This window comes from Notolabrus celidotus, chromosome 18 (assembly GCF_009762535.1).
Source record: "Notolabrus celidotus isolate fNotCel1 chromosome 18, fNotCel1.pri, whole genome shotgun sequence".
Classification (NCBI taxonomy): Eukaryota; Metazoa; Chordata; class Actinopteri; order Labriformes; family Labridae; genus Notolabrus; species Notolabrus celidotus.
Window position 1 is genome coordinate 7670118 of NC_048289.1, and position 27563 is coordinate 7697680.

Below are 27563 nucleotides of genomic sequence, written 5' to 3' on the forward strand. Positions count from 1 at the left end.
TGTCCTTCATCCATCCATCCATCTGGGGGAAGCAGGCCCAGACATCCCTACCCAGCAATGATCCCCAGCTCCTCCTGGGGGATCCCAAGGTTCTCCCATGTCAGACGGGATCCATAATCCCTCCAGCAGGCTCTTGGTCTATCCCAGGGTCTCCTCCCAGTTGGACGTGCCAGGAAAACTTCGGAAGGGAGGGGCCCAGCCGGCACCCTCACTGTGAACAAGACCCCAAGATACTTGAACTCCTACACTCTGGGCAATGACTCACTCCTCAACCTGAGACGACCCCCGCTGCTTCCTTTCAGAGCAACACATCCTGTACTTTAAAGAAATCTGACTCTGCTGTCCTTCTTCTGATTAGTTCCTCTTGAACCTCAGATGAATCATATTGAAAATGCGTACCACATACTGCACATTTGATTCAATATAGTATAAACTCACCACCTGCCTATCTGCAATAAAATCATGGATGACCACCAACTTTCTGAAACTCAATAGTAACAAATCTGAAATCATCATCATCATCGGCCCCAAATCCCTCCTCCCCTCCGCCCAGGACTTCAAGCTCTCCATAGACGGTCACTCAGTCACCCCCTCCCCTCAGATCAAAAACCTTGGCGTCATCTTCGATCAGACTCTCTCCTTCCAACCCCACATCCGTCACATCACCAAAACTGCCTTCTTTCACCTCCGCAACATCGCCCGCCTCCGTCCCACTCTCTCCAAATCCGCTGCTGAAACCCTAATTCATGCTTTTATATCCTCACGACTCGACTACTGTAATAGCCTCCTGTATGGTCTTCCCTCCTCCCATCTACAAAAACTACAATACGTACAGAACTCTGCTGCCCGGCTACTCACCCACTCCCACTCCAGAGACCACATCACCCCTGTCCTTCAACAGCTCCACTGGCTCCCCGTAAAACAGCGCATCCATTTCAAGATCCTGCTCACCACGTACAAATCCCTCAAAAACCTGCCCCCCCCCCCCCCCCCCCCCCCCATACCTCACTGACCTTCTCCAGTACTACCACCCCTCCCGCCGCCTCCTATCCTCTGACTCCAACCTCCTCACTCCCATTACTAAATCCAAGCACCGTACCTTGGGGGACCGGGCGTTTGCCATAGCCGCCCCCACCCTCTGGAACTCTCTCCTCCCACACATCCGTGCTTCTGACTCACTTCATTCATTTAAGAAACAGTTAAAAACTTACCTTTTCAAACAGGCATTCCCCACACATTAATTATTCCACCTCTTCCCTTGTCGTCTGCTTGTCTTATATGTATTTATTGTATTTATTTATTTATTGTCTCTCTTGTAAAGCGTCTTTGAGTTATTGAAAAGCGCTATATAAAACTTAGGCATTATTATTATTATTATTATTATTAAACATTTCAATGACTTTGTTCATTTTCTTGACATTTGCAGTGAGAACTGTATGACAAACAATATCTTTGTTGGACATGTTATGTTCTTTCACCGTGCCAAGCGTTCACTAGAAGCTCTATAAAACAAGGCATTTACAAAAACACACCTTCAGTAATTAATCCCATCTTTTTATTCCTTGAAACCAGTTCTGCAGCTGGCCTGTTGTTCTGACACATAGCATTCATTCCTGTCAGCCTGCAACAGGGCCTGGGGCCGGCCTGCAGCACTATAAAAGATGCTGCAGGTTGGATTTGAGCTACAGAGAATCTGAAGCAGAGTCTGAGCATCATGGCCTCCACACTGGTGCTCCTACTCCTGGTCTCACTGGCGTCTGCCTCGCATCACATGGGAGGAAGAACGAGCTACGCCTACAAAGGAAGAAACCGTGATGGGACATACAAAGTGAGTCCATAAACTGTAACTGAAACTCGTCAAAATGTGCAGATATGCTGTTCATCATTGTGTGCTAAGGTTTCTGTCGCACTCTGGGAATCACTTCTCATTTTATCGTCTCAGTTAGGAGTTTGATTATACTGATGAAATATACAAAACTTTTCAGTCACGTCAGTTGCAGATTTTGTTGTTTTGATAGTGGGTTTTTTTTTCCGAATAAAAAACATGTTTTTCTAACGAGGATACAAGAGCAGAGAGGAGCTTATAAATGATTTGGTATCCATTTTTGTTTCTGTAACTGTTCCTTCTTGCTTAACGTTCTTCAAAGGGATATTTATCAAGTTTTTCTTACTCTTATCAACATGGGAGTGAACAAATAAGCTGGCTTAAGGCCAACTTGTGTCTTTTATTATCTGCAACAATCCAAAACAGTGACATCGTCCTGAACAACCTCAAAGTAGACGTGTGTGATTTATCAAATATACTCAATATATTGTGATATTTGACCTGAGGACTGTAAAGTTTTAAGAGTTAGCTTGCAACTCTGTTTAGTCTCGCTCTCACTGCAGACATCCAGACAACCGTCCTGCATGCATGCATGTTTTTGTCTCAGGGGAGGAGGGAGGGGGCACAGAGACCTTACATTAACCACAAGTCTCTGGTGATATGGGGAGAAGGGCCTCACAGCAGCAACAACTTCACAGAACAAAAGTTCTCTCAGGATACTTTGCATAAAGAGCAGGTCCAAAATATTCTTCTTTGTTACGTCATTCAGAGAGATGCAATATTTATCCACCACCAAAAACATCTCCTCTAAACTGTTTATTTTTGTCACATTTTGAAGGTATTGGGTCGACTTTGAATGAAGTAACCCTTGCTACTCGAAGCATAAAGCAGCCTGTTTACTTTGTTTTTACTGATATAGTGTATGTACCTCTCTACTGCGGAGGAGGATTAGGGCCCCTGGAACATTAAAGATGTATTTTTACTTTTTTTATTTCAGACATTAAGTCATAACTCTGACAGAAAAAGTCATAATTCTGACTGTAATCTCAGAATTGGAAAAAGAACATATAATTTTTTTGCTCATTCGTCCTCCCAAATTTATTTTTAGTGTCCCTAATCCTCTTTTGTACTCTACACTTCCCTTCTCCTGTGTAAAATAGGTGTTTGTTAAAATGCATAGGCCTATAGCAGATGTTGGAATATCATCCTTTGTCTCTTGGGAAAATGTATATTACACGTAGACGTGTATTGGAGGTGTTGTAATAGAAGCTGGTGGTGGTGGGGCTCAAAGTGATATCCTTTCAGGGGGCCCAGAATGAGCCTCTGTTTTTGATTGACCTTTCTTTAAATTAATTGCTTTGAAAAGTTATAATCTAATTGTTTTGCAATTTTTATTTCACACCTGTTTCTCGACCACCTCTAACCTCAAAATTGCTTTTTTTCACAGGTGCACTTTTACAACAGGGACGTCTATGACAACTGCCAGAACACACACTACTGGTCTTGTTTGTCGGGCGACTGTGGCACTGTACAACAAAACTCCTATCAAAACAAAGCGATAATCGACAGCAGCACCAACGCTCCCGTGTATGAAAATCTTTGGTGTGAAACTGAATCTGTCCAAACAAGACATGTTTCTGGTGACAAACCTTTTACTATGAGGTGAGCTTTTTGATTGTTGTACGTATGTTCTGCTGCTGATTTTATCTCCTCTCATGTCATTTTATTTGCCCGCCAATTTATATGAAAATGTAAGAAGAAGAATTTGAATGTCTTTGTTGCCGTGTCTTTTTCTCTCACAAACCAGTGTAAGAGGCTGTTGTTGGATCCAGACAGTTAACAATGTCAACAACTGGAGGCTTATGCTTAATGTTGATTTGGGAACAAGATCTGACACCAAAGAACCAAACAAATCCCCAGACTTTGGCATTGTACCTTTACTACGGTAAGTCCCCATTGTTAGGGTAAAGGGGTAAGGATTAAACAATAGTCTGTCAGTGACATCACCCATTGGTTTCTGAAGACGGGTTTGGAAGCCTGATGATGGCGTTCGCTACATAGGAAAAGCTGACTCCAGCTACCTTTGAGTTAACCTAGAAACTGATGAAGAGGTGGATCTGAGGCATGCTTAAATCCTCCTGGCAAACAGATACAACATGCCCACCCGTCTGTATACTTAAGGGACTCATTGCAACCCCACCCCCGTACAGTGTGCATGAATGAGGCAATAAGCTATGCACACCAAACCATTTTTGAATCAGGCTGTAGACATGCTTCATTCTGTAAAGCTGTTCAATTTCACATTGGACCTTTTGGGGTTTCCTTGGCTTTGCAGACAGCCTCAAGGAGACACTCCAGGGAGTGCAGTTTTTTTATTCACACTTCCACATTGGCTTATATTTTCAACATTGAAGATTGCTACTTGAGCCAATCTCTTTTCCCAAACCTTTTCTGTCGGGCTCCCCTTTGGTAGATGATAATATTGCCATTTTTTGTCACATTTAGCAATCTTTATGTGATGTTTGTCGCTGTTTGTTGGTTGGTGTTCTTTTATGCTAGGGGTTCTCAACAACAAACTGTCACTCTCTCATTACTGACTTTTGTTAATGTGTCTACTCAAGAACTCCTGAGAACTGTCCCCGGACCTACGAGCTGGTACACTTTGATCCAGACGGTGACAAGGTTCGATGCCGATACGGAAATATCCCGAATTTAGAGTGCGGCACATGCAACAAACCTTCAGGCTTCTACCTAAACCAGGTTAGTTCAACACACAATGTCAGAATGCATCGTACAATACTGCACACAGTGCATCACTTTAAACCTGAATGTTCATGTTGTTAGGATACCTGCACATTACAATACACCAGCGCCCGCTATAACTCAAGGGTTTATGGGTTTGAGATGATGGTGGAGGACTTCCCACGAGTGCCCATCACTCTGAGCTACTCAGACGGATCTCAGACCACCAAAAATCCAATCTCAATGAGTACAAGAGTCCAAGCTCCTACAACCACACCTGCAGCACAAACAACAACACATCCTTGGTGGTGGTGGCATACAACCACACCTGCAGCACAAACAACGACACATCCTTGGTGGTGGTGGCATACAACCACAACTGCAGCACAAACAACAACACATCCTTGGTGGTGGTGGCATACAACCACAACTGCAGCACAAACAACAACACATCCTTGGTGGTGGTGGCATACAGCCACACCTGCAGCACAAACAACAACACCTCCTTGGTGGTGGTGGCATACAACCACACCTGCAGTACCAGCAGCCACAACTGCAGCACCAACAACCACACCTGCAGCACAAACAACAACACATCCTTGGTGGTGGTGGCATACAACCACAACTCCAGCACAAACAACAACACATCCTTGGTGGTGGTGGCATACAACCACAACTCCAGCACAAACAACAACAACACCTGCAGCACAAACAACAACACATCCTTGGTTGTGGTGGCATACAACCACAACTCCAGCACAAACAACAACACATCCTTGGTGGTGGTGGCATACAACCACAACTCCAGCACAAACAACAACACCTGCAGCACCAACAACAACACATCCTTGGTTGTGGTGGCATACAACCACAACTCCAGCACAAACAACAACACATCCTTGGTGGTGGTGGCATACAACCACACCTGCAGCACCAACAACAACACATTATTGGTGGTGGTGGTATACAACGACAACTGCAGCACCACCAACCACACCTACACTACCAACAACCACACCTGCAGCACCAACAACAACAACACATCATTGGTGGTGGTATACAACCACAACTACAGCACCAACAACAACAACTGCAGCACCAACAACAACACATCCTTGGTGGTGGTGGCATACAACCACACCTGCACCACAAACAACAACACATCCTTGGTGGTGGTGGCATACAACTGCAGCACCAACAACCACAACTGCAGCACCAACAACCACAACTGCAGCACCAACAACCACAACTCAAGCACAAACAACACCATTATCACTCCCCACATTAAACAGAAATAAGCGGCAAGTGAGGACTTTTCATCAAGCCACAGCCACAGCTGCTGCACCAACAACTACTCCAAACGCAGCCAAAGTTGGAGCAGCAACCCCTCTCAGTAAACAGCCCTTGCAGTTCTCCTTTCTTGGTAAGTCAGGCTTACTTCTTACCTGATTTTTTTACATTATCACATTGGTTACATGAAACCTTGCTGCTGCTTCTTCTTTTCAAGGCAAGGTGACTTGTCCTCCCTGAGGGAATTCTTCTTTGCTGCTGAACTGCCTTCTTTCTGTACATTATCCCACTTGTTAACCCAGCTACAACTAAAAATACCAACAATATGACGCTAAGTATTGATTAAAGAGGATATTATTGATCGAAAAGGGATTTATTCATATGACATGCATCACTCATGGTATAGCTTCCATGGTAACAGTTTTCTTATTAGTCCTCTTGCGGGTAGAATCAACATTAAACTTCTAAATTCATGTTGCAGTCTTAACATTGTCCTGTTATAAATTAAACTGAACGTTTTAATTCACAGTAAAGGCTAAACATTAATTTTATGCCGTTGGCATTCTTAACAGAAGCAGAAAATAAGTGTGTTGTGGGTTGAGTTTGTTTCGTGAAAACACAAGAAACAAGACCTTGTTTACCTTAGTGACTACACCCTGATGTAACAGCAAACATTTTACTTTCTAGCGAATAAAACTTAAAGCAGTCATTGAGTACTAATCAATCAGCTGCAAACTATCAACTTTCCTATAGGTACTGATCACTTTCTCTGCTTGTAAATGTAAGTAGAATTAAAGAGTTCTTTCCTTTTACTATAGTGGACCGAGCTGTTCACTCATGTCTCCCAGGGGACTACCTGCCAAAGTATCTCAGCCCAACACCTGATAATGGAGTGCACATTCACACAGAGGTCGGCAAAGAAGTGGAGATCAGAGTCAAAGCAGTGTCAAAATATTCAAAGTAAGTGAGAAACAATCTGATCAATGTGACAGCAAACACTCTCTTCATTCCATCTAGTACTAACACGTTTGTTTTCATGCAGAATTGATAACATCATCATCAGCGGGCCACAGAATACCAAAAAGCACAAGAACACTCATGATGAGTTTAGCATTACATGGACACCGACTCAAGATGACCTGGGAAACCACTACGTGCTCTGCTTTGTTGTGGAAGCAAAGATCGGGTGAGTCTTTGGTTTATGACAGCGATACTGTTTGAGGGTTATCAATATTTATAAAGGTTTGCAATATCAATCATTGGAAAAAGGCAATGATAATGAAAAGGCTTGAAGTGTTACATTAATGCTATTGAATGTTTTTCAGGTCAAACGTCTACCAGTCAGACATGAGGTGTGTCATTTTGGACGTTGGGAATAAGCTAGGTGAGTCTGTCGTGATATAAAGCCTGTGTACGACCGGGTCGAGAGTGCTTTTTTAAGCATTGGCTACAAGCCTCTTTTACAAAAGAGCAAAAAAAACAGCCTTGAAAACATAAATACACAACTAATAAAAAAATACACTAAAAAAACTAATTCATACAAAAAAAGAGAATAAATAATTTGAAAGTATGAAGATGATGTTCAGAGAGGTAGAGGTGTTAAAGCTCCCTTCAGGAACTTGTGTATTTTGGTGCCCCCAGTGGACAAAGTGACGCCTCTTATCTTTTCTGATCTTGTCTTGTACATGCAAAAGTGGTATTTCCAGAGAAGAAATCTCATCCTGTTTCTTTTTTTTAACAGAAAAATGTATCACTTACTGCAAAAAAGGGGCTGTTTCTTTAGCATGCTGTTAGCCGTCTGGTGTAACGCCTACCCCCTTGCAGGGGTTTCCAGCACTAAACATTTCTATATGAATATTGCAAGCTTTGTTGCTGATTGTTTTTGACCTTGTAGGTCATAAAAAGGCATCTCAGTAAATTTCTGTCTTTTTCATAACAACTCCTCACAGGAGCTTAAATGTGCCAAAAAACATTATATAGATTAATACAAATCCTGAAACGGGGTATTTGCGTTTTATCTAAAACTGAATTATATAAATATTATAAATATTAGACATACTTTCTTTAACAGTTATTTCATAATCATTGTAAATACAAACTATAAGTTAGTTTAGTCATTAAAAAAATATTCCATTTGCTATAAATCATTCTGTTCATTCATTGCTATAAAGTTTTAACTGTGAAGACAACATGGTAATCTTTACAGTTATGTTTTTGATGTGGGCTCAGTTGAAAGCAGCTTTAATAATTTATGACTAGAAGATCAAATGACGGATTCTGCAGCAATGCAACTAATAACAAATGAAAAAGGGAATACAACCCAAGCGTTATAGCAAACCTGGCCTTGAATCTCACCACCACCTTATGTGGTTCTCCATTACAAGGTTGTTCAGTTCATCAGACACTGGTGATGCACTGACTACAAAAAACAAAATTTTTCATCTTGTATTCTAGTCGACGCCCACGTGATCTGCACAGAGTCCACAATGACAGTGGAAGTGGACAGAGCTATGTGTTTTCATATCAGTGAGGATCATTTGCGGCTCAGTGACCCTTCCAACGTTGTCTGCAACCTGAAGACTCACTCCAACAAGACTCATATCATCGCTGTCTTCCCCCTGAACGCCTGCGGCACCCAGATCGAGGTAACACTGAGTCGTTTGTTTCTTTTGTTGATTACTGATTTTGCTTTCTTATCACAGTTTGAGAACTGAATGCATCACCTTTAAACTCTGCAGGAAGACGATGAGTACCTGAAATTCAAGAACGAAATCACTACGATTGATAACCCCAGAGACTCAATCACCAGGAAAAACCTGCTGGAGATTCAGTTCTTCTGTCAGTACCCCAAACGAGGGAGGGTGTCTGAGAACTTCCTGGCACACAGGAAGAGCGTCACAGTCTGGGAGAAAGGCATGGGCCAGTTCGAATACAAGTTTGAGTTTTATCCCGATACTCAGTTCAGGACCATGATCGATCCCAACTCCTACCCTCTGGAGTACACCCTAGGGAATCGCATCTTCATGCAGATTGAGGCCAAGTCTTCAGTCAACAACACTGTCCTGTTTGTGGAGTCTTGCAGAGCTACACCGTACGACAACTCAAACTACAAGCCAGTCTACTCCATCATTGAGGACGGGTATGTGAGATTGAAGCTCTCTACTGGAAACAGAAGACACAATAAAATATTCTAGAACCGTTATGATTTCTGAGTTTTATGACTAATTAAAATTCTGTTTCTAGTCACAGCTTTAAAACATCTTTTCCCAGTATTTAACTTTATCATTGTTTAAATGCCTAGGCTCCCAAACTCTTCAGGTTATCTCTAAGAAATGTTTTGTTTTTTAAAAAATCTTTCCTTTTGTCATTATCTCTGCCATTATTTCAAATACTTTCGCCGGTATAATAGTGTCTGTTTTGAGCTACAAAATTACAACTGCAACATTCAATATCATCAATATCGTTTTATTTTCTGTTTCTAGGTGCCCAGTGGACCGGTCTGTTCAGATCCACAACCCCAGCCATCCCTGGGAGTTCAGGATGAGCTTTGAGGCCTTCAAGTTCATCGGTTTTCACGACCAGGTGAATTAAATGTGCTTAAAATTGCGTGAATCACTGCAAATGTCATCGTTTCTGGGGGGGTTTTAAAAGCCTGTTAGGAACTTTCAGTTTGTGTTGATTTTGGCGCCCCCTGTGGATAAAAGCAGTATGTATTTTTGCTTAGTGCTCTAAGCGATACGATACACTTCATTATACCATTGGAGAAACATATCTTGGACTCAAGCGCTGCACGTGCACAACTGCCTCTACAACAGTACCAATTTTTTTAAAAACGCATTAAAAAACAAAAATCAATCTTTTTTTATAAAGCGCTAAATTCCAATAAACGTTATCCTCAGACTCTTTCCAAACAAAGCAGGTCTAGACCGTACTCTATGTTCTATTATTAACAAAGACCTAACATCAAGACATGATCAGATCCAGTCCCCTCTTACAAACAGGACTCAGTCTGATCTCATCTTAATCCACCATGAGCAGAGCACTTTGCATCATTTAGCAAGTTACAGTGGCAAGGACAAACTTCCTTTAACAGGCAGAAACCTTCAGCAGGAACAGACTCATGTTAGACACACATCTGCTGAGAACGTGTTGCAGAGAGGGATAGAGAGAGATGAAGAGAGAGGGAGATGATAGTGGTGAGACGGATAGTAGTAGTTGTAGCAGCTGGAGTCTGGCACGTCCACAGCAGCAGAGATCCAGAGGAACCTACGAGACTCCAGAAAGGTCTATGGTTAGTAACTTTAATGGGACAGGGAGAGCTAAAGTAAGAGACAGGCAGACAGAGGAGAGAGAGGGAAGGACAGGATCCCAGTGTGTCAGTTCCCCCCGGCAATCTAGGCCTACAGTAATCTAAGCCTAAAGCAGCAAAAAACTAAGAGCTGGTCCAAGTCTGAGCCAGCTTTAAAGATAAGCTTTATCAAAAAAATTAGGAAGGGTGTCTGGACTCTGACTTGTCGATAATTCCAAAGGAGAGGTGCATGATAACTGAAGGCTCTACCTCCCATACTATTTTTAGAGACTTTAGGTAACACGAACAGGCCTGCATGCTGGGAGCGAAGGTGCCTGACCATTAAGAGCTTTGTAGGTCAGAAGAAGGATTTTAAATTATATTCTAGATTTTATGGGGAGCCAGTGTGGAGAAGCTAACCCGGGAGAGATGTGCTCTCTGTTTCTAGTTCTAGGTCAAATCTGTTTATCTGCTCATATAATGAAAGCATGTCCTGTTGTATTCAGGTTTACATCAGCTGCTCAGTCCTGATGTGCAAGGCAGGAGACCCCAACACTAGGTGTGCACAGGGATGCCGCAAGGTCAAAACTTTCTCCTCAGGAATACGAAATCGAAGAGAAATCGTCACCCAGAGCTCGGCACACCTGATTTCCCAGGGTCCTCTGCGCTTGAGAAGATCAGCAGAGCGTGCAGACAGCCCAGGTAAGAAAACATCAACTCCTTCCTCAACAGCACACCTGCCTTGATTGAGACGGAGATGGACTCTGATCAAACTCGATCTGTGTTTCTCTTCTCTGCAGTAATGAACCTGAATCTGAACCTGATTTTCATCGCTGGATGTCTTCTTGCAGTGGTTGGTATGATCAGTGGAGTGAACCTTTATAAAGCCAAGATAACCAAGGTCAAATACCAGCCTCTGCTCACGTTCGAAGGATAAGATGAGCATCACACTTTGGGTTTATGTCTGTTAAGGGATGTTGGGTGTTGTGTAATCTATGAAGTCCACAATTAAATGAAGGAATTAGTATTGACTTATGGATTTCTTTACAGGTATAGAAACAAAAAGATGGAGGGTTCTGAGAGATGTGCAAATGGACCCCTTTACTGTTTGTAACTGTTTAGGGATGCGTATGCATTTTTGCAACAGAAGTTTAACTGAGAACGATTGTTTGTCGAGCTACACATATGAGTTAAAGACCCCAAATCGCAGTTGTGTACACCTGAGAGTAAGCTGTAAAAGAGAAACGTTTAATATAACTCAACACTGAAATGATCCTCCAGCACTGCAGCTGCTGGGCGATCATTCAGCTGCTTGTTTTTTTTTTTGTTTGTTTGTTTTACTGTTTTCACGCGTGTTTCAGTCGATGTTGAATCTTATGACTTAATGTAAATATCATGGCACTGTTTAAAATGATTCAATGATGTTCCCATGTTACAAGTAATAAATAAAATAAGAAAATACATTAAAACGCGATGCAATCAAATCGTTAACATTTAAGGGTACAATATGATAAAAAAACTATGCAGTAAAATCCAACATGATATACCTCTCGGCTCAGTCTGTGAAGGTACTCTGTGAACACATTTACATTACAATTTTCACTCTTCTGGCTTTTCATTTTAATACACTTCAATAACAATATTGAAACATGCTCAGACGAGACGAAGAGTTTCTCTTTTGCTTCACCTGATTGGATCGTCTGTACTGAGCGGAAGTATTACCTGTGTGTTGTATTTACCTGTACTATGTTGAGAACTATAAATGACTTTGCTTTAGAAACAAAAACATTGTTACAATCACTTTATGGAACAATAAAAGATATATTTCACATTTATGAATGTTTTTGTTTCGTCCTTTCTTACACACTCAGAGACACAAACTCGATCCGAGATATTATTTATAATACTTAAATGTAGGGATGGTAATTTCAAGCCAAAATATTAACAATATTTTGTGTTGATTTTCAATAAGAACATACATAGAACATCACCTCATACCACACCAGTTGCAAAATAAAATATAAGCAGCCCTCGCTGCATACACACAAACACACACAAAAGTGCATAAGAAATAGAGTAGATTAGAGTTGTGCTGAGATGAGCAGAGTCCAGCTTCATTTTGGTTTTTGACTGCGTCTCTCTGATGGCCTGCAGGTGTCTCATGTGTTCTCCGGCTATGGATCCGGGTTGAGATATGTCCGCTTCCAGCACCCTCTATTGATAAGGTACGGGAGTGGGTTTTCATCCAGGTTCCACCAAACGCTGTTCTGTGCCAGCTCAGTGATCGTCAAACCAACCAAGAGCAGCTCCTAATCCACTGCAGAGCAGATATACGGCTAACACACTCAATATAACCTGCATGATCAACACTGAACCCCTTCAAGCCAGTTCTCCTTTGCTGGATAATGGCTAATTAATTAGCATGAGGTAAGTCAAATACATTCTGTAACAGACGTCACAAAGTGCTGCACACTGAAAGATTAAAAGGTGAATTAACAAGATTATACCAGACATTCATATCAAACAATTACATAAAAGCAAACACAGATCGTAAAGTCTGAACAAATATGAACAAATTAACTTTTCAGAAATGTCCACAGAGTTCAAGTTGAAGTCTGAGAGCGACAACCTCAAAGCGACAACCTCACAGTCCCTTAATCAAAAAGACTGCCTCGCTACAACTCCTCGAAGCACTAAAACATAATGACATTTTTTAAAGTTTCAGTTTGGTTTCAGCCAGAAACACAGTACTGAGACTGTGCTTATTAAGGTGACAAATTATATTTAAAAAATGGCTGATACTGGTGTATGCTCTGTCCTTGTGCTGCTGGAACTAAGAGCAGTATTTGATACACTGAACCACAAAATTATGCTTGAGAGGCTGCAGCACTGGGTTGGTATATTGGGGACAGCTCTGAATTGGTTTTATTCCTATTTATCTGACAATGTTTTTTGTGTCCATTTCTGATCATGTTTCCACTTATTCAGAGATAAATTATGGAGTCCCTCAGGGGTCAATATTAGGACTAATTTTATTCTCCCTATATATGTTACCCCTTGGCCAAATCAAAAGAAGACACAAAATTTCATTCACTGTTACGCTGACGACACACAACTATATCTACCTGTAACACCTAACACAGCCACAAACCTCTCACTCCTCAACGACTGTCTGAAAGATATCAAACTATGAATGTCAGCAAACTTCTTGAAACTTATCTCTGAAAAATCAGACATTTGACAGCAACCTATCATTTGAAAAACATATTAATAACATCATCCAGTCTTGCTTTTATCACCTAAGGAATATTGCCCGGATAAGATCAATAGTGACTTTTAATGACACACAAATCATTATTCATGCTTTTTTTTTCTTCTAGTTTCATCCCCTAGCTGTGCTTCCTATGGACTCAGGAAGACAGCAGAGAACGGGCAGGCATTCTTCCCTGCTGAGGTGATTCAAACAGTGAACCAAAACTTCTCCATCAACGACTGTTAGAAGAGCACATCATCAGAAGATGAAGCCATTCAGCTGGTTAAACATCTTACAGCTCTCCGTCAAAGAGGAGGATTCTGTTTAAGCAAGTGGGTCAGTAACAGTCGAAGGTTGCTGAAGACAGTCCCTGAAGGACACAGAGCTAAGGACTTAAAAGAATTTGATTTGGATAGGGACAATCTTCCCTTGGAGATAGCCCTGGTCTCCAGTGGTGCATAGAGAGTGATGCCTTTCAGTTCAAGATGCTGGTGAACCAAAGTCCCTACACAAGGCGTGGCATGCTGTCTATGCTCAGTTCAGTGTATGACCCTTTGGGGTTTATTGCACCAGTCACTTTACCTGGCAAAGTCTTGCTACCGGAGCTTTGCAGGAGAAACTCTGGATGGGATGAAAGCTTGCCTTATGACATTCTGCAGCAGTGGAGAAAGTGGTTGGAGGAGCTTAGCATGTTGCCAGAATTTACCATCAGCAGGTGCATTAAGCCAAAGGAGTTTGAACAACCCACAGTAACCCAGCTGCATCACTTTTCAGATGCAAGCGGGAAGGAGGGTATGGCACTGTTAGCTACATATGGTTGGAGAACAACAACAATGTTCATGTTGCATTTTTGCTCGGTAAATCAAGAGTTACACCACTAAAGCCTGTCACCATTCCACGTCTGGAGCTTACTGCCACAGTTCTTGCATTACTGGACAGAATGTTGAGAGCAGAGCTGCAGCTGCAGTTGGAAGATTCATTGTGTCCTGGACAGATAGCACTTTGGTGCTGAAGTACATAATGAATGAAGACAGGCGCTTTCATACTTTCGTGGCTAACAGGGTGACAACCATAAGAAATGCTACAAAGGTGTCCCAATGGAGGTATGTAAATACCAAAGATAATCCTGCAGGTGATGTGTCTGCGGTACAGTCAATGACCTACTGACTGGTAGCAGGTGGATTGAAGGACCCAGCTTCTTTGGAAGCCAGAAAAGTATTGGCCAGAAAATATCATGGAAATCAGCATTCCATCTGATGATCTGTAAGTAAAAATTAGTTCATTGTGAATGCTGTTATTACAGAGGATGTGTCTAATGCGACAGATCAACTAATTGCAGGCTCAAGGTTGCTATTGCTTGGTTCCTCAAAATCAAAGGAGTTCTCTTGAATTTAAGTCAAAGAAGAAATGAGCTGTAAGCTTCTGGTGCAAAAAATGAACCCACACATGTACAGCTGGAGATGAAGAGGGTAAAAAGATCAGTTGGATGATCTATGTGAGACAGAAATTGCAATTGTATGCTTCGCTCAGCAGCAGTTTAAGGTGTAAATTGATGCTCTCTCATCTGGGAAGTCGACAGTCAGGAAGGAAACAAACAAAACTGGATCCATGCCTGGAGGATGGCCTGCTCAGAGTTGGAGGAAGACTTAGTAGGGCAGCCTTGCCAGAAGAAGTCAAGCATCCGCTTATCCTCACAAAAGACCAGCACATCTCAATGCTTATTCTGAGGCATATCCACCAGCAACTGGGTCACAGTGGTAGAAACCACACACTTTCCAAGCTTAGGAGAAAGTATTGGATAACAAGGCCCTTCAGCAGTAAGGAAAGTCATAAACGACTGTCGGACACGTCGTGCAGACTCCATGCAGCGAAAGCAGGCGAGCAAAAGATGGCAGACCTTCCATTGTAAAGGATTTTGCCTTATCTCCCTCCTTTTACAAGTGTTGGTGTCGATTATTTCGGACCAATTGAGGTCAAGCGAGGAAGAAGCCTGTGTAAATGCTATGGAGTGATCTTTACCTGTTTAGCAAACAGAGCTGTTCACCTTGAAGTTGCTAACTCGCTGGATACTGATGCATGTACAAATGCTTTGCAGCCATTCATAAGTAGAAGAGGCCATGTTTCTCATATGCTGTCCGACAATGGCACAAATGTTGGCACAAATAGAGAACTGAAGATGGGCTCTCGCTGCACTTAAACACGACCAGATCCAAAGAGTGCTCAGTCGAGCTGGAGTGGACTGGAAGTTCAATCCTCCAGGAGCATCTCATTTCGGGGGAGCTTGGGAGCGAATAATTCGAACAATAAGGCGTGTTCTCAAATCTGTGTTACACCAGCAGCAATCGGATGATGACAGCCTTCACACAATTCTCTGTGAAGTGGAGGCCATATTAAATGATCGCTCCATCACCCAGCTGTCTGAGGATCCCAACGATCTTGAACCCCTTACACCAAATCATATTCTCCTCCTGAAAGGCAAACCTGCATTACCTCCGGGCTGTTTGTGAAACAGGATCTGTATGCAAGAAGAAGGTGGAGACAGGCTCAATACATCTTGGATCTGTTCTGGAAGCGTTAGGTTCAGGAGTACCTCCCTCTGCTTCAAGAAAGGCAGAAGGCACAAATTCTAATGTGTTGGAAAGACCAGTCACCAAACTTTGTTTATTTAATGCAACTGAAGATGTTTAATGACGTTGCATTGATAACATCGTTTGTATTTGTGGCTCTTTGTTTGTTTGTGTGAATTATTAGCTCCACCTGTCACTAAAAATTAGGGGCCGCAGTGTAAGAGCCATATTCATATTTTGGGTCAAGCTGTGAACCACATTGGTTATTGTGCCACTGGGTGTCGCTGTCTTTTTGCTTAGGGCACAGGTATATTGGTACGTCACTGCCAAGGTATCAGATGTGTGTGTTTTGACCCCGAAGGGCATATGGTTTTTGACCGCTGTGTCGGCAGGCAGCATGGAGGAATTGCGGCTGAATTGTTTCTTTGTTCAATGAATGGAAACTTGTGGATGCTGTTATCACTTCGCATGGTGCTGAAATAAATGGATTTCTTTGTGCTGCAACCCAAAATTACGCCTACAGAATTGTTATTGAAAAACCTACAGCAAACGGTAACGTATTGACTTACATATGACAGTACAGCGCGCCAGCCAAGTCACTACCGGGAGTAAAACTAAAAACCCATCAGCAGCTTTTGTACTGGACTAAGCTTCTATACTAATAATAACCCTAAACCTGACCATAACCTTAACCTCAACCCTAACAGTAACTATAACAGTAACCCTGACCCTAAAGGTAACCTTTGCCCTAATCATAACCTTAACCCTAACCCTAGCCTAACCGGAACCCTAACCCCAAACTTAACCCTAATCATAACCTTAACCCTAACAGTAACCCTAACCCTAATCATAACCCTAAAGATGATTAATATTATATCTGAAAACTTTCCAGATATAATATTAATGATCAAACAAATCAGGGAGTCATGGTTTTGTTCTTCAGTCTCAATCATAACAAATATTTTCAAGCAGACTAAAATGTTTTGAAATAAAAGAACAAGCCTTAAGCATTTGTGAGTTGAAATCAAAGGATCTAAATTGTATTTTTTTTTCAACACTGAAGTATACTTTAAAAAGAAGAAGAAGCTCCTATTTCAAAACGATACACTTCTGAAGTCTGAAAAGAGTTCTAGGTTACTGGGGAATATTTGTTGATTTTATGGTGTAGTTCAGAGAAGTCAAATATCTGAATTCATCATCAAGATGTGATTAAAAGTGTCTTCTTGAACAGGTTTACAGAGAGGGGGGTCAACAGTCAAAGTGGATGTGAGGTCTCTGTGGAGTAACAGACTGATGCTTTTCTCTGGTTGATCTGTTCTGACTTTTGCCTTCTTCATTCACTTTCACTTCATGGAGTTAGCCTTGATCACTACATGAGATCCACTTTGCTGATTATTATGCAGGTAATAAATCAGTGTCACATTTGAAAACAGAACAAACAGTGCAGAAAACAATGTGTGAGGTAATAAAAGGTATTTGGAAATTGACCACTATTTGAGTCACTTAAACTCAGTAGTTTACAGAGACGTTATCAAACTCTGAAGCTCTTGTTGTTTTAAAAGGTTGAAATATAAATTCAGCAAATTTCATCTAAGACTTTCAAAACACAAACTCCAACCCCGCAGTCAGGTCTTGCGCTCTGATGACATCAGGTTCAAACCCTCGAACCCTGTCTGAATGCCGAGCTCTCTTGCCGGGTGCGGTGGCGCGCGCCTGTAATCCAAGCTCCCGGGAGGCTGAGGCTGGAGAACCGCTTGAGCTCAGGAGCTCTGAGCTGCAGCGGACTGTGTCGATTGGGTGTCTGCACTAAGTTCGGTATCGATATGGTGTTCCTTGGGGAGCCCGGGACCACCAGGTCGTCTAAGGAGGGGTGCACAGGCCCAGGTCGGAAACGGAGCAGGTCAAAGCCCTCGTGCCGCTCAGTAGTGGGATCGCGCCCGAGAATAGACGCTGTTGTGCAGCCTGAGTAACACAGCGGGACCCAGTCTTTTTACACTCTGAACACTGATAGACAAACACACACAGGTGGACTACAGTTTGTTGTACAGGTTAAAACAACTTCAGCTCTTCTGTTGAAGCTTCTTGTTTCCATCCACACCTGCACAGAGCAGCTGTGTTTCTTTGACCCACAGCGCCTCCACCTGGAGGAGAGGAGCAATGAGCATCAGTGTCTGGAATTTTCATACACGATACGACTGAATCCCTCCCAACATTATATCTGTCCTTTGTGCATTGATGAATACATTAGTTCTAAAAGCTTAATAATCATGATCTTCCAGCAAGAGACTTTTAATTTTTCTTTTAATATCACGGCGTAAAGCACACCTGTAATCATTAGAATACATATTTATCATAATTAGGAATTACAGACTAAAAATAAATTGTGATTTAAGTGTTTTTGACTATTACTGTAGTTCGGATCCAGTAAAATGTTTGCATGACAAACACAAAGAAGTGAGTAAAACATGAGGGTGGAACCTTTGACACCTGGAACCCGGAACAAAAACAGCGGCGGACCAATCATCACGGACCAGACCCTTGAAACTAACAGCTACAACTTCCATTTCAGAGGGAAAGAGGAAGATTTCATACTTTCTTCGGGTTTGCATGAACGAATAGTGACTGATTGAAGCGGTATAACAGGATGGAGGATAATATATCAAAGGGAAAACGTAAGTTGATATATAAATCAAGTAATTCGGTGTGAAACATTTAAATAGCATGCTAGCTTTGATAGCTTATAGTTCACGTCGGTCAGTAACGTCCATGTTATCAGAAGAGAAGCACACTTGTTATTGAAAGTACTCTTTGTTTTTCCTGCTCATATATTCATTTATAATCAAAGTAATCCTATATACTATATATACTATAACACATCTGTTAAAAACAAACACGACAAGACAACATAAACAAAATGTTTTAATTAAATAATCAGAAAAAGAAAACAGTCTGAGATCTAATCAGAAATCATGATGCGTTTGGAGTTGGACATGACCAAGTCTTGTTTTGTTTAACATTTAGGTGCTTGTTAGGGCTGTCAAACCATCTTACTTTTAATTAATTGCTTAATTTCAATAGCAATTAATAAATAGACTTGCATGATCGTATTTTAAATTCCATTATTTTGCATTTCAAATCAGCTTAAAGTCAGTTCTGACCAATTGTAGCCAATGGTTGATTTGTGAATCAAATTAGTGCAACGAAATGTACTTTATGATCTTGACTTATAGATGTACCAGTGTTGCCTGAACCTAGGAAGGAGACAGCTTCAGGGACTTTGTTCCTTAAAATCCAGCATTACGTTTTTATTTTGACAGTAAGGCATACAACTGGTAACGACATGTCAACCTAGACTTCAGCCTCCCCCAGTATCTCCACTCATTTATCAGAGCTGTAGTTATCTTGTTGGATTGAGTTTCATCCTCAGGTCTGTGCTGATTCTCATCTCCTAATAGAGCTCTGTCAGTTTTTGTGATGTGGTTGTCAGCTCACATTGGTCTGATCAGCTGCACCTGTATGCTTAGCTCTTGGGTGGTAGCTCAAACTCAAAGTACGTCATGATATCTTCACTCGGATTGACTCAAAGTACAGATACATTTTGACTTGTCAGCTGGAAAGCACAGTTGTGTCTTCTTCGTTTTCCATCATAGTGGCAGTGGGAAGCTTAATTTCTAGTGCTTTTATATCATTTATGTAGTTTTATCGGTAATTTATTCTTTACTGTCAGGCGTACACTTTTTAACAGAACAAGAAAGATCATAAATTTGATCAAGTGGAAACACCTCAAAACAACCTCTGGTGTAAAGATAATCCTCTTCTCTCTTCACTCAGGCCCCCCTCTTCCCCTCTCTGCTCTGCGCCTTCTGGTCCCGCCAGTCCGGCTGGTCTCTGCAGCCATCTGGCAGACAGTCCAGCAGAAAAATGTTGCTGATTATGGGATGCTTCAGGAGTTTGTTTCCATGGTAGCAGACATTGTTCCTGAGCTACTCACCAATCGCCAGAGGGCCCAACTTGTTCTGGGACTCCGAGCACGGGTGAGGAGGATAAACAATTATTATTATTTGATTTTTTGTCACTGCCAGGCTCAGATTGTTATTTTGAGTGTCTGACGCCTCCACTTCACAGAGGGGTCTTGTCTAGTCTTATCACAAGCATCTGTATTTTCTTTTTTTCTTTAAACAGAGATGATATCCATTTTAAACATGAGGTACTGAAAAGTATTGAAGTAAATGTGCAGATGTAGAAATATTGAGAAGGCTTCTGATAAGGTCTAACTTATCAAACATGAAGTGTTTCTGCTGACTGAGTGTTTTTTTCTTCCACTTGGATCACAACTCCGTGTCTTTGTGCTTTCAGCTGATTCTGGAGCTGTGTCGGTTTGAAGCTGACTCTGAGCTCATTCAGCCTCACCTGGACAGTTTGCAAAACCTGATCCAGGAATGGGACAAAGAGGTGAGGCCGTTATTTCAGTTAATAAAAAGTAATCTTCTGTAACCATACTCTTGAAAATGGGCTTTCTGCTTGTTAACTTATAAACCTCATATGTATGTTGTGCAGGCCAGGACTGAGAACATCGAAGTCCCAAACTCTGAGTTTGTGGATTTAGTTAGAAACTTGCAGAAGAATCCTGTGGAGAGGGAACATTTCTTTCAGGTCAGTCTAAATTTATTTGCTTAATTTTTCTGTATATACTACATGTTACTCTGTACTACAAACACAATTCCAAGAGTTTGGATGCTTTGTAAAATGCTGATAAAAATAGGATTTGATAGTTTACAAATCTATAAAGACTATATTTCTTTGAGAAGTGCAAAGAAAAACATGTCAGACGTTGAAACTGAAAAATATTACTATTTTATGTAAAAAAGATGCTAATTTTAAATTTGATGCCAGCAACATGCTTTAGAAAAAGATGGTACGGGGACAACTAAACACTGAAAAAGTTATTAATGATTAAAAAACACCTGGTGGAACATCTCCCAACTAATGAGGTTAATGATCAACAGGTTAGTCACATGACTGGGTACAAAGAGGACACTCCAGAGAGGCAGAGGCTGTTTCCGAAACGGCCTACTACATACTACCTACTAATTTAGTAGGCAGTAGGTATTGCCTACTACATACTGCGTTTGAATTCAGTATGTAGTATGACTATTCTGTTGGATCTGTGTTGCAGTATGCTGGGTCAGACGTCACTGGATTTCCGGTTTCAGAAAGCGGAAGTAAACAACGGCAAAGCCGATAGAGAAACTGCTTCTTTAGCATTCACTTATGATTTAAAAAGTTAGGAAGTGGTTTATATGTAATTTGATAACTTCCACAGCACCCAAAAACGGATTTCCTCTCGTCAAGAAAGAAGGAAAAAGAAAAAGCGGAACGAGCGCTGTGCATTGTGAGAAACAGTACGGGAGGCAGACTGGTCCGATGCATACTGTGAAATTTTCCCGAATCAGTAGACATCCGGGGAGTTTTGGCATACTGCAGATTTTGCTCTTGTTCACATACTACTTACTACATACTGAATTTTGGCCAAATCAGTACGTACTGCTAGTATAGTAGGCGGTTTTGGAAACAGCCAGAGTCTCTGTGTGAGCAACTAGTTGAACAGTTTCAGAATAATGTCCCTCAGAGTGAAATGATAAAGAACGAGTGGATTTCATCATCTACAGTACATAATGTCATTAAAAGATTCAGATAGTCTGGAGACATCTCTGTACAAAAGGGACAAGGGCCAAAACCATTACTGGATGGACCTGAACTTCAGGCCTTCAGGCAGCACTGCATTAAAAACAGACATGATTCTGTAGTAGAAATCACTTCCAAAAAAAACATTGTCTGTGAATACAGTTCATCACTGCATCCACAAATGCAGGTTAAAACTGAACCATGCAAAGAAGAAACCACATATAAACATGATCCAGAAACACCGGAGACTCCTCTGGACCTGAGCCTGTTTAAGATGGACTGGGAAACTGAAGTGGAAAACTGTCCTGTGGTCTGTATCAAAATCTGATATTCTTTTTGGAAATCATGGACGCTGTGTCCTCCACACTGAAGAGGAGAGGGACCAGTTTGTTGGCTTGTTATCAGCACACATGCTGCCATCCAGACAATGATTTTTTTAGGAAGACCTTACATATTTCATCAAGACAATGCCAAACCACATTCTGCAAGTTTTACAACAACATTGCTCTGTAGTAGAAGAGTCCTGGTGATAAAGTGGCCTGCAGTCTTGACTTGTCACAATGATACACAATTGTGAACATGTCCCTGTCACAACTTTTTGAAACCTGTCGCTGACATTAAATTTAAAATGAGCAAATATATTTTTTTAAAACAGTAACACTTTTCAGTTTCAGAATGTCCCAACTTTTATGGTCTTGTTGTTGTTTATGTGTAAGGATTTAATGGTTTAATAGTTATTGTCTCTCCATGCTGAAATCAAACTTCTCTCTTTGCTTCTTTTGTTGAGGTCTAAGAGGTTGCATTTCTGATTTTGAAGTTTCCATGTCATTGTAGTATTTAAACACTACGAATCATATTCTTCATATTTTACAGAAAGTCTTTCCTGACGAGTTTGGACCCCGATATGACGAAGCTCTTCACACACTGATGTGGATGTTTCTGTCCAGACTTGAGGATTTTCTTTCTTTTCAAACTTTCCAACAGGTAACAGGCTTTCTAAACCTCTGTCCTACTTTTTTGACTTATTTTGGGGTCTAAACATAGACTGTAAATAAAAATGGACAGCGTTGCTCCGCCTCTTCCCGTTGTACAGTTCTGAAGCCAAAAAATCCCTCTCCTGGGTGCCCCCATTGTGCATCCAGAGCCTGTGAAGCCACTGTAACAAGCTCCGCCCTACAGCGTAGCGTCACAAGACGCTGTGTGTCCTTTGAAGTTTCTCTCTATGGCGGCTGTGAATCAAAGGAAACCAGGAAGTAAAACCCCGTTTTTTAAACTCTAATAACTAACGAAAAATAAACTTTTCAGGAAAAAGAGGCCTTGGACACAAAACAGTCAAATACTAACTACATCTCACCACAGCATACTGCTGTGAGAAACATTCGTATGTCGTGTATTTCTTTTTTAAAGTTTTGACTGCGGAATTTTCGACCTATACAGCAGCCAGCCACCAGGGGGCAGACACACTGCTGAAAGCTTCGCCACCAGGGCCGTATCCGGCACGCTTGGGTCTAAATGACTAAAGAGTTTTGCTACAGTAGATTGATTCAGCAAGCAGCAGTGACATATAATAATAATACTCTTTATTTATATAGCACTTAAACAGGGTTACCAAGTGCTTTATAAATAAGAAAGAAACTAAAAGACAATAATGTGAGGAAGACAATGACTGAAAGTCGATAAATATATATCTATGTTAAAAGCCACCAGCCTCCAGAATTAAATGTTTTAAATGGTACCGAGCCCCTAAAGTCCTCCAAACATTATCATTTCTACCACTTTGTTGGACTTCAGGGGGTCTGTTAATGGTGAGTTTGGACTTTAAAAAACACAAGCAAGCTTACTGACGGAGGTACTGATGTGAGGTACATGACTGTTTGTCGGTGAGGTCTGCTACCTTTGAAGAGAGCGATGTAAAGGCTGTTTCAGGTTAAACTTGAGATTATTTTTATATCAAAAGGGGATAACTCTGTGGGGATCCTTTATAAAACAACAGTATGAGCCTGTCAGAGACTAAAACAAGAACTTATAGTGGACACACTTTGCTGGAGTGAACTTGGGAGTGAGGTTTATCTGTTAAACCTGTTCCCTTACTTACTCACTAAATTGTTCCCTTATTTTTAGCTATGATTGTTTGACATAAAATGAAGCACTAAGCACCAAACACAGACACGAGTTGGGGGGGGGGGGTTACATTTGTTTTTTATATCTATTTTTATTTTTAATCACATCTTTTAAATAGAGTAGCAGTTTTTTTTTTCTTTCTTCTTTTCTTTTTCAATTTAATATTGTTTAGTATTTTATTTTCATGTAGTTGTAATTTCTATCATAAATGCCATAAAGTGTAAATATTGAGCAGACATGATTTTCTTATGGATATATTCCAAAATATAAATATCATTTTGCTCTTTCTTTTGTCTCCAGGTCTCCTCCATGTTGGCTGACGTGTCCTCAGTTCTGGAGGACTGTATGAACTCGGTCTCAGGATGTGAGGAACTAAGAACTCTGCTGCACTATCAGAAAGACGTCAGGCAGCTGCAGCACAATGGTCAGCCTTCACAGTTACTCATTTCTTACAATAACTTGTGAGTTAAGATCATTTTATTTATTGTGCTCTTTTGTTTTTCTCTTTCAGATGGATCCTTGGATGGAGCCTGCATCATTTCAGCTCTCAAACTTCCCCCTGTAGAGAAAACTGAGACTCACGAAAGACCACTGCATGCTAACGTCCAGGAGACGATGCTGTCGTGTTCCTCAGATCTGGAGATTGAATCTTTAACACTGCCTCATAAAGCACAGGCAAAGACAGGCTCACACACAGACAGTCAGATGTGTGAGACTGAGGTTTGTAAAACTGATTCTTTGGGAACTGTTGGAGAAAATGGATCAGCTGAGCTTTGTAGAGAAATGACACAACCTGAGGAAAATGCTTTTCAAAGTCAAGAAGAGGATTCGTTTGTAATTTTAAAACAATGCCACGTTCAGCTGAAAAGAGTGGACGTGCCGCTCTCTTTGCAGACTCGACCTGTAAGACGAAACAGAGGGCTGAGGATGAAGAAGATTCTGATGGAGGAGAAAAGGGATCTACGTGAAGCAGCTCTCCCTGCCTCGAAATCAGCGTCTAGAAAAACCTACAACAGGGCTCTTTCAGACGACTCCGACAATGAGAGTTCAAGCAGCCTCCTCAAAGACGTGTGTATAAGTCCCGTCGATAACTGCAGTGAAAACGACTCCTGGTCTTACTACTCCAGCAGTCCCAGTGTGGCTGATTCATGGTCTCACTACTCTGATGACGGGTCTTCCTTTGAGCCTCCAGTCAAAGGTTTTTCTGATGATGATTCGCTGTCAAGCTGCTCAAATGAGGATCCTTCCTTCATGAGCTCTAATGATGTCTCAGGTGTTAAAGGCAGCACCACGAAAAAGAAAGTAGAGTGTTTTATCTGCAAGGAGCATGTAAACACGAGCCTGAGGACTCACATGAAAACCCACTTTCCCACAGGTAACTACGCCTGCCCTCGATGTGACAGCCGGTTCAAACTCTTCTCGTCCCTTGTGCAGCACATGAAAAGAACCTGCTTCGAGTATGGGAAGCAGCAAGTGGATCCAGAGAAGCCAGAGGAAGCCAGCAACCTTTACAAATGTGACAAATGTGAGGAAGCGTTCAGGTATAAAGTGTCACTGCAGAAACACAAACTGACCCACGATGAGCTGTACTGCAGCGTGTGCAGGAAGGTGTTACGAGACGCAGCAGCGTTGGCGAGACACAAAGCTTCTCACACGCCGTTTCAGTGTAACCGCTGCGAGGAGACCTTCACTCTGTATAAACCTTTGCTCAGGCATTACCAAAACACCCATAAAATCAGCAAGCCATTCAGGTGCAACCACTGTCCAAAGACTTTATCCAAGCTGAGCGGTTTGATCGCACACGAGTGGAAACACACCGGTCATCTACCCTTTCAGTGCGCCCAGTGTGGCTTGAGAGTGAAAACAGATGCAGATCTCATTTCACACCAAAGAGTCCACACCAGAGAGAAGCCGTACCTGTGTGCAGAGTGCGGCAAGACTTTCTCACAGAGGTCCAACCTTCTGCGACACTTGAACCTCATCCACAGCGAGTCTCGAAATGAGAAGATGCATTCCTGCTCCGAGTGTGACAAAACCTTTAAAGAGAAAGGAGCTCTGAAGAAACACCAGAAGAGCAAACACTTTGAAACACTGCTGCAGTTGTTCCGACATCAGTGCCAGTACTGTGGGAAGATGGTCTCTGCTTCAACGATCGCCCGACATAAATTAATCCACACGGGAGAGAGACCTTTCAAATGCACCGTGCCTGAATGTGAGAATCACTTCAGGTCGACCTCCGAGGTGAATAGACATGTCCTCCTACACCACACCACAGAGAGGCCATATAAGTGTGATGACTGTGGGAAGGGTTTCATTAAAAAGTGTTACCTCAATGCACATGTGAAAATACACTCAGGAGAGAAGCCGTTTGTTTGCATCTGCTGCGGCAAAGCTTTCCCTAAGCTCTACAGTTTACAGAGACACAAAAGACTTTTACATACAGCTGAAACAAAATAACCCTGTACGGCAATGACACTCTGAAAATCAGCAGTGTGTTACATTTTTCATCTATAGACATTAGTGGATGGAAGTGGTTAGAAGTTGTAACCCGCACTCTTCATAATGTCCAGCAGGGGGTGACTCCTCTAAAGATTAACAATTGTATAGAATTTTACTGAAAAATGTGCTTACTTGTAACATGACTTTTCCTTCAGTAAACATGTTCCTAATGAGTTTATGGTGTCCATCTCTAGTGTCCAGTCTTTAACAAGCTTTTCGGCATCATGTAGATCTGAAAAATGACATGTACAGAGTATTTCAAAAGACACTTTTAAGAGTAGGCTGTTCATTTTTTTTGTTTTTAAAAGAAACCAGAATGCATTTTATTTAAAGTCCAATTTCACTCACAAAAATCCCTGTTGTTGTGATACCGCACCAGTAGGGAAAAGCTCCAATGCCTTAATTTTGTTTTAGGATTTTAGAGAAGTACTCCTGTCAGTACATGATCTGATACCATATTCTGTACACCCCCCCCCAAAAGTCTACTGGTTTCTCTCTTCTTTTTTCATTACTTTGGCTTTCATTTGATATAAGTTATTTTGGAACAGCAGCAGTACGTGCTGCGATCAGAGAGTAAGAAGTTGTTCAAAGCCTGCAGAATTTGAGTAACCAGATTTCACTAACTACGCTGCAAATTTAAAAAATGTTTATACATATAGAATAGAATAGAATGTATTTTATTCATCTCCGAAGGGGGAAATTCAGGTGTCTGGCAGATAAAATTATAAAAATCACATAAAACAAGTAGTTCAGGTGTCTGTCAGATCATCTCCCAATGGCTAGAGAGTTATGAAGACTAATGGCTGCAGTGATGAATGATTTTCTGTATCTCTCAGTCCTGCAGCACAGAGAGATGAGTCGTCCACTGATGCTTTCTCTGGTCCACAAAGAATTTGTGAAGTGGATGAACTGTGTAATTTAGAATGGCCTCGAGCTTCTTCTGTGTGCATCTCTCCACCACAACCCACCCAGTGAGTCCAACCTGGTTCCAATCACAGTGCCAGCTCTTTTCACTAGTTTGTCCAGTCGCCTCGCATCCTTGTGTTTTATACTGCTTCCCCAGCAGACTGCAGCATAGAATAGCACTCTTGGCACCACAGACTGATAAAACACCTGCAGCATATTACTGCAGATGTCCAAGGATCTGAGCCTCCTTAAGAAAAAGAGGTTGCTCTGCCCCTTCCTGTAGAGTGCATCTGTGTTAAGGGACCAGTCCAACTTGTTGTCCAGGTGTACACCTAGATATTTGTAGGTTGGCACCACACTGATGTCCACCCCTTGAATGTTAACTAG

The 27563-nt window shown here is 41.6% G+C and overlaps 2 protein-coding genes across 2 annotated transcripts; both read left to right on the forward strand.

Annotated features, from left to right (window-relative positions):
* The first annotated feature begins 1714 nt into the window (after nt 1-1714).
* On the forward strand, nt 1715-11980 carry LOC117830483. Its single transcript, XM_034708622.1, has 14 exons — nt 1715-1828; nt 3273-3427; nt 3633-3770; nt 4447-4585; nt 4816-5779; nt 5823-5990; nt 6676-6817; nt 6900-7043; nt 7183-7241; nt 8312-8502; nt 8596-8996; nt 9340-9439; nt 10652-10847; nt 10946-11980. Exons 1-14 carry the CDS (start codon nt 1715-1717, stop codon nt 11080-11082), a joined length of 3048 nt encoding a protein of 1015 aa, XP_034564513.1. The 3' UTR covers nt 11083-11980.
* A 5518-nt stretch (nt 11981-17498) lies between these two features.
* On the forward strand, nt 17499-26444 carry LOC117830078 (zinc finger protein 287-like). Its single transcript, XM_034708013.1, has 7 exons — nt 17499-18637; nt 19797-19999; nt 20322-20417; nt 20523-20618; nt 22524-22634; nt 24072-24195; nt 24283-26444. Exons 1-7 carry the CDS (start codon nt 18610-18612, stop codon nt 26226-26228), a joined length of 2604 nt encoding a protein of 867 aa, XP_034563904.1. The 5' UTR covers nt 17499-18609; the 3' UTR covers nt 26229-26444.
* The last annotated feature ends 1119 nt before the right edge of the window (nt 26445-27563 follow it).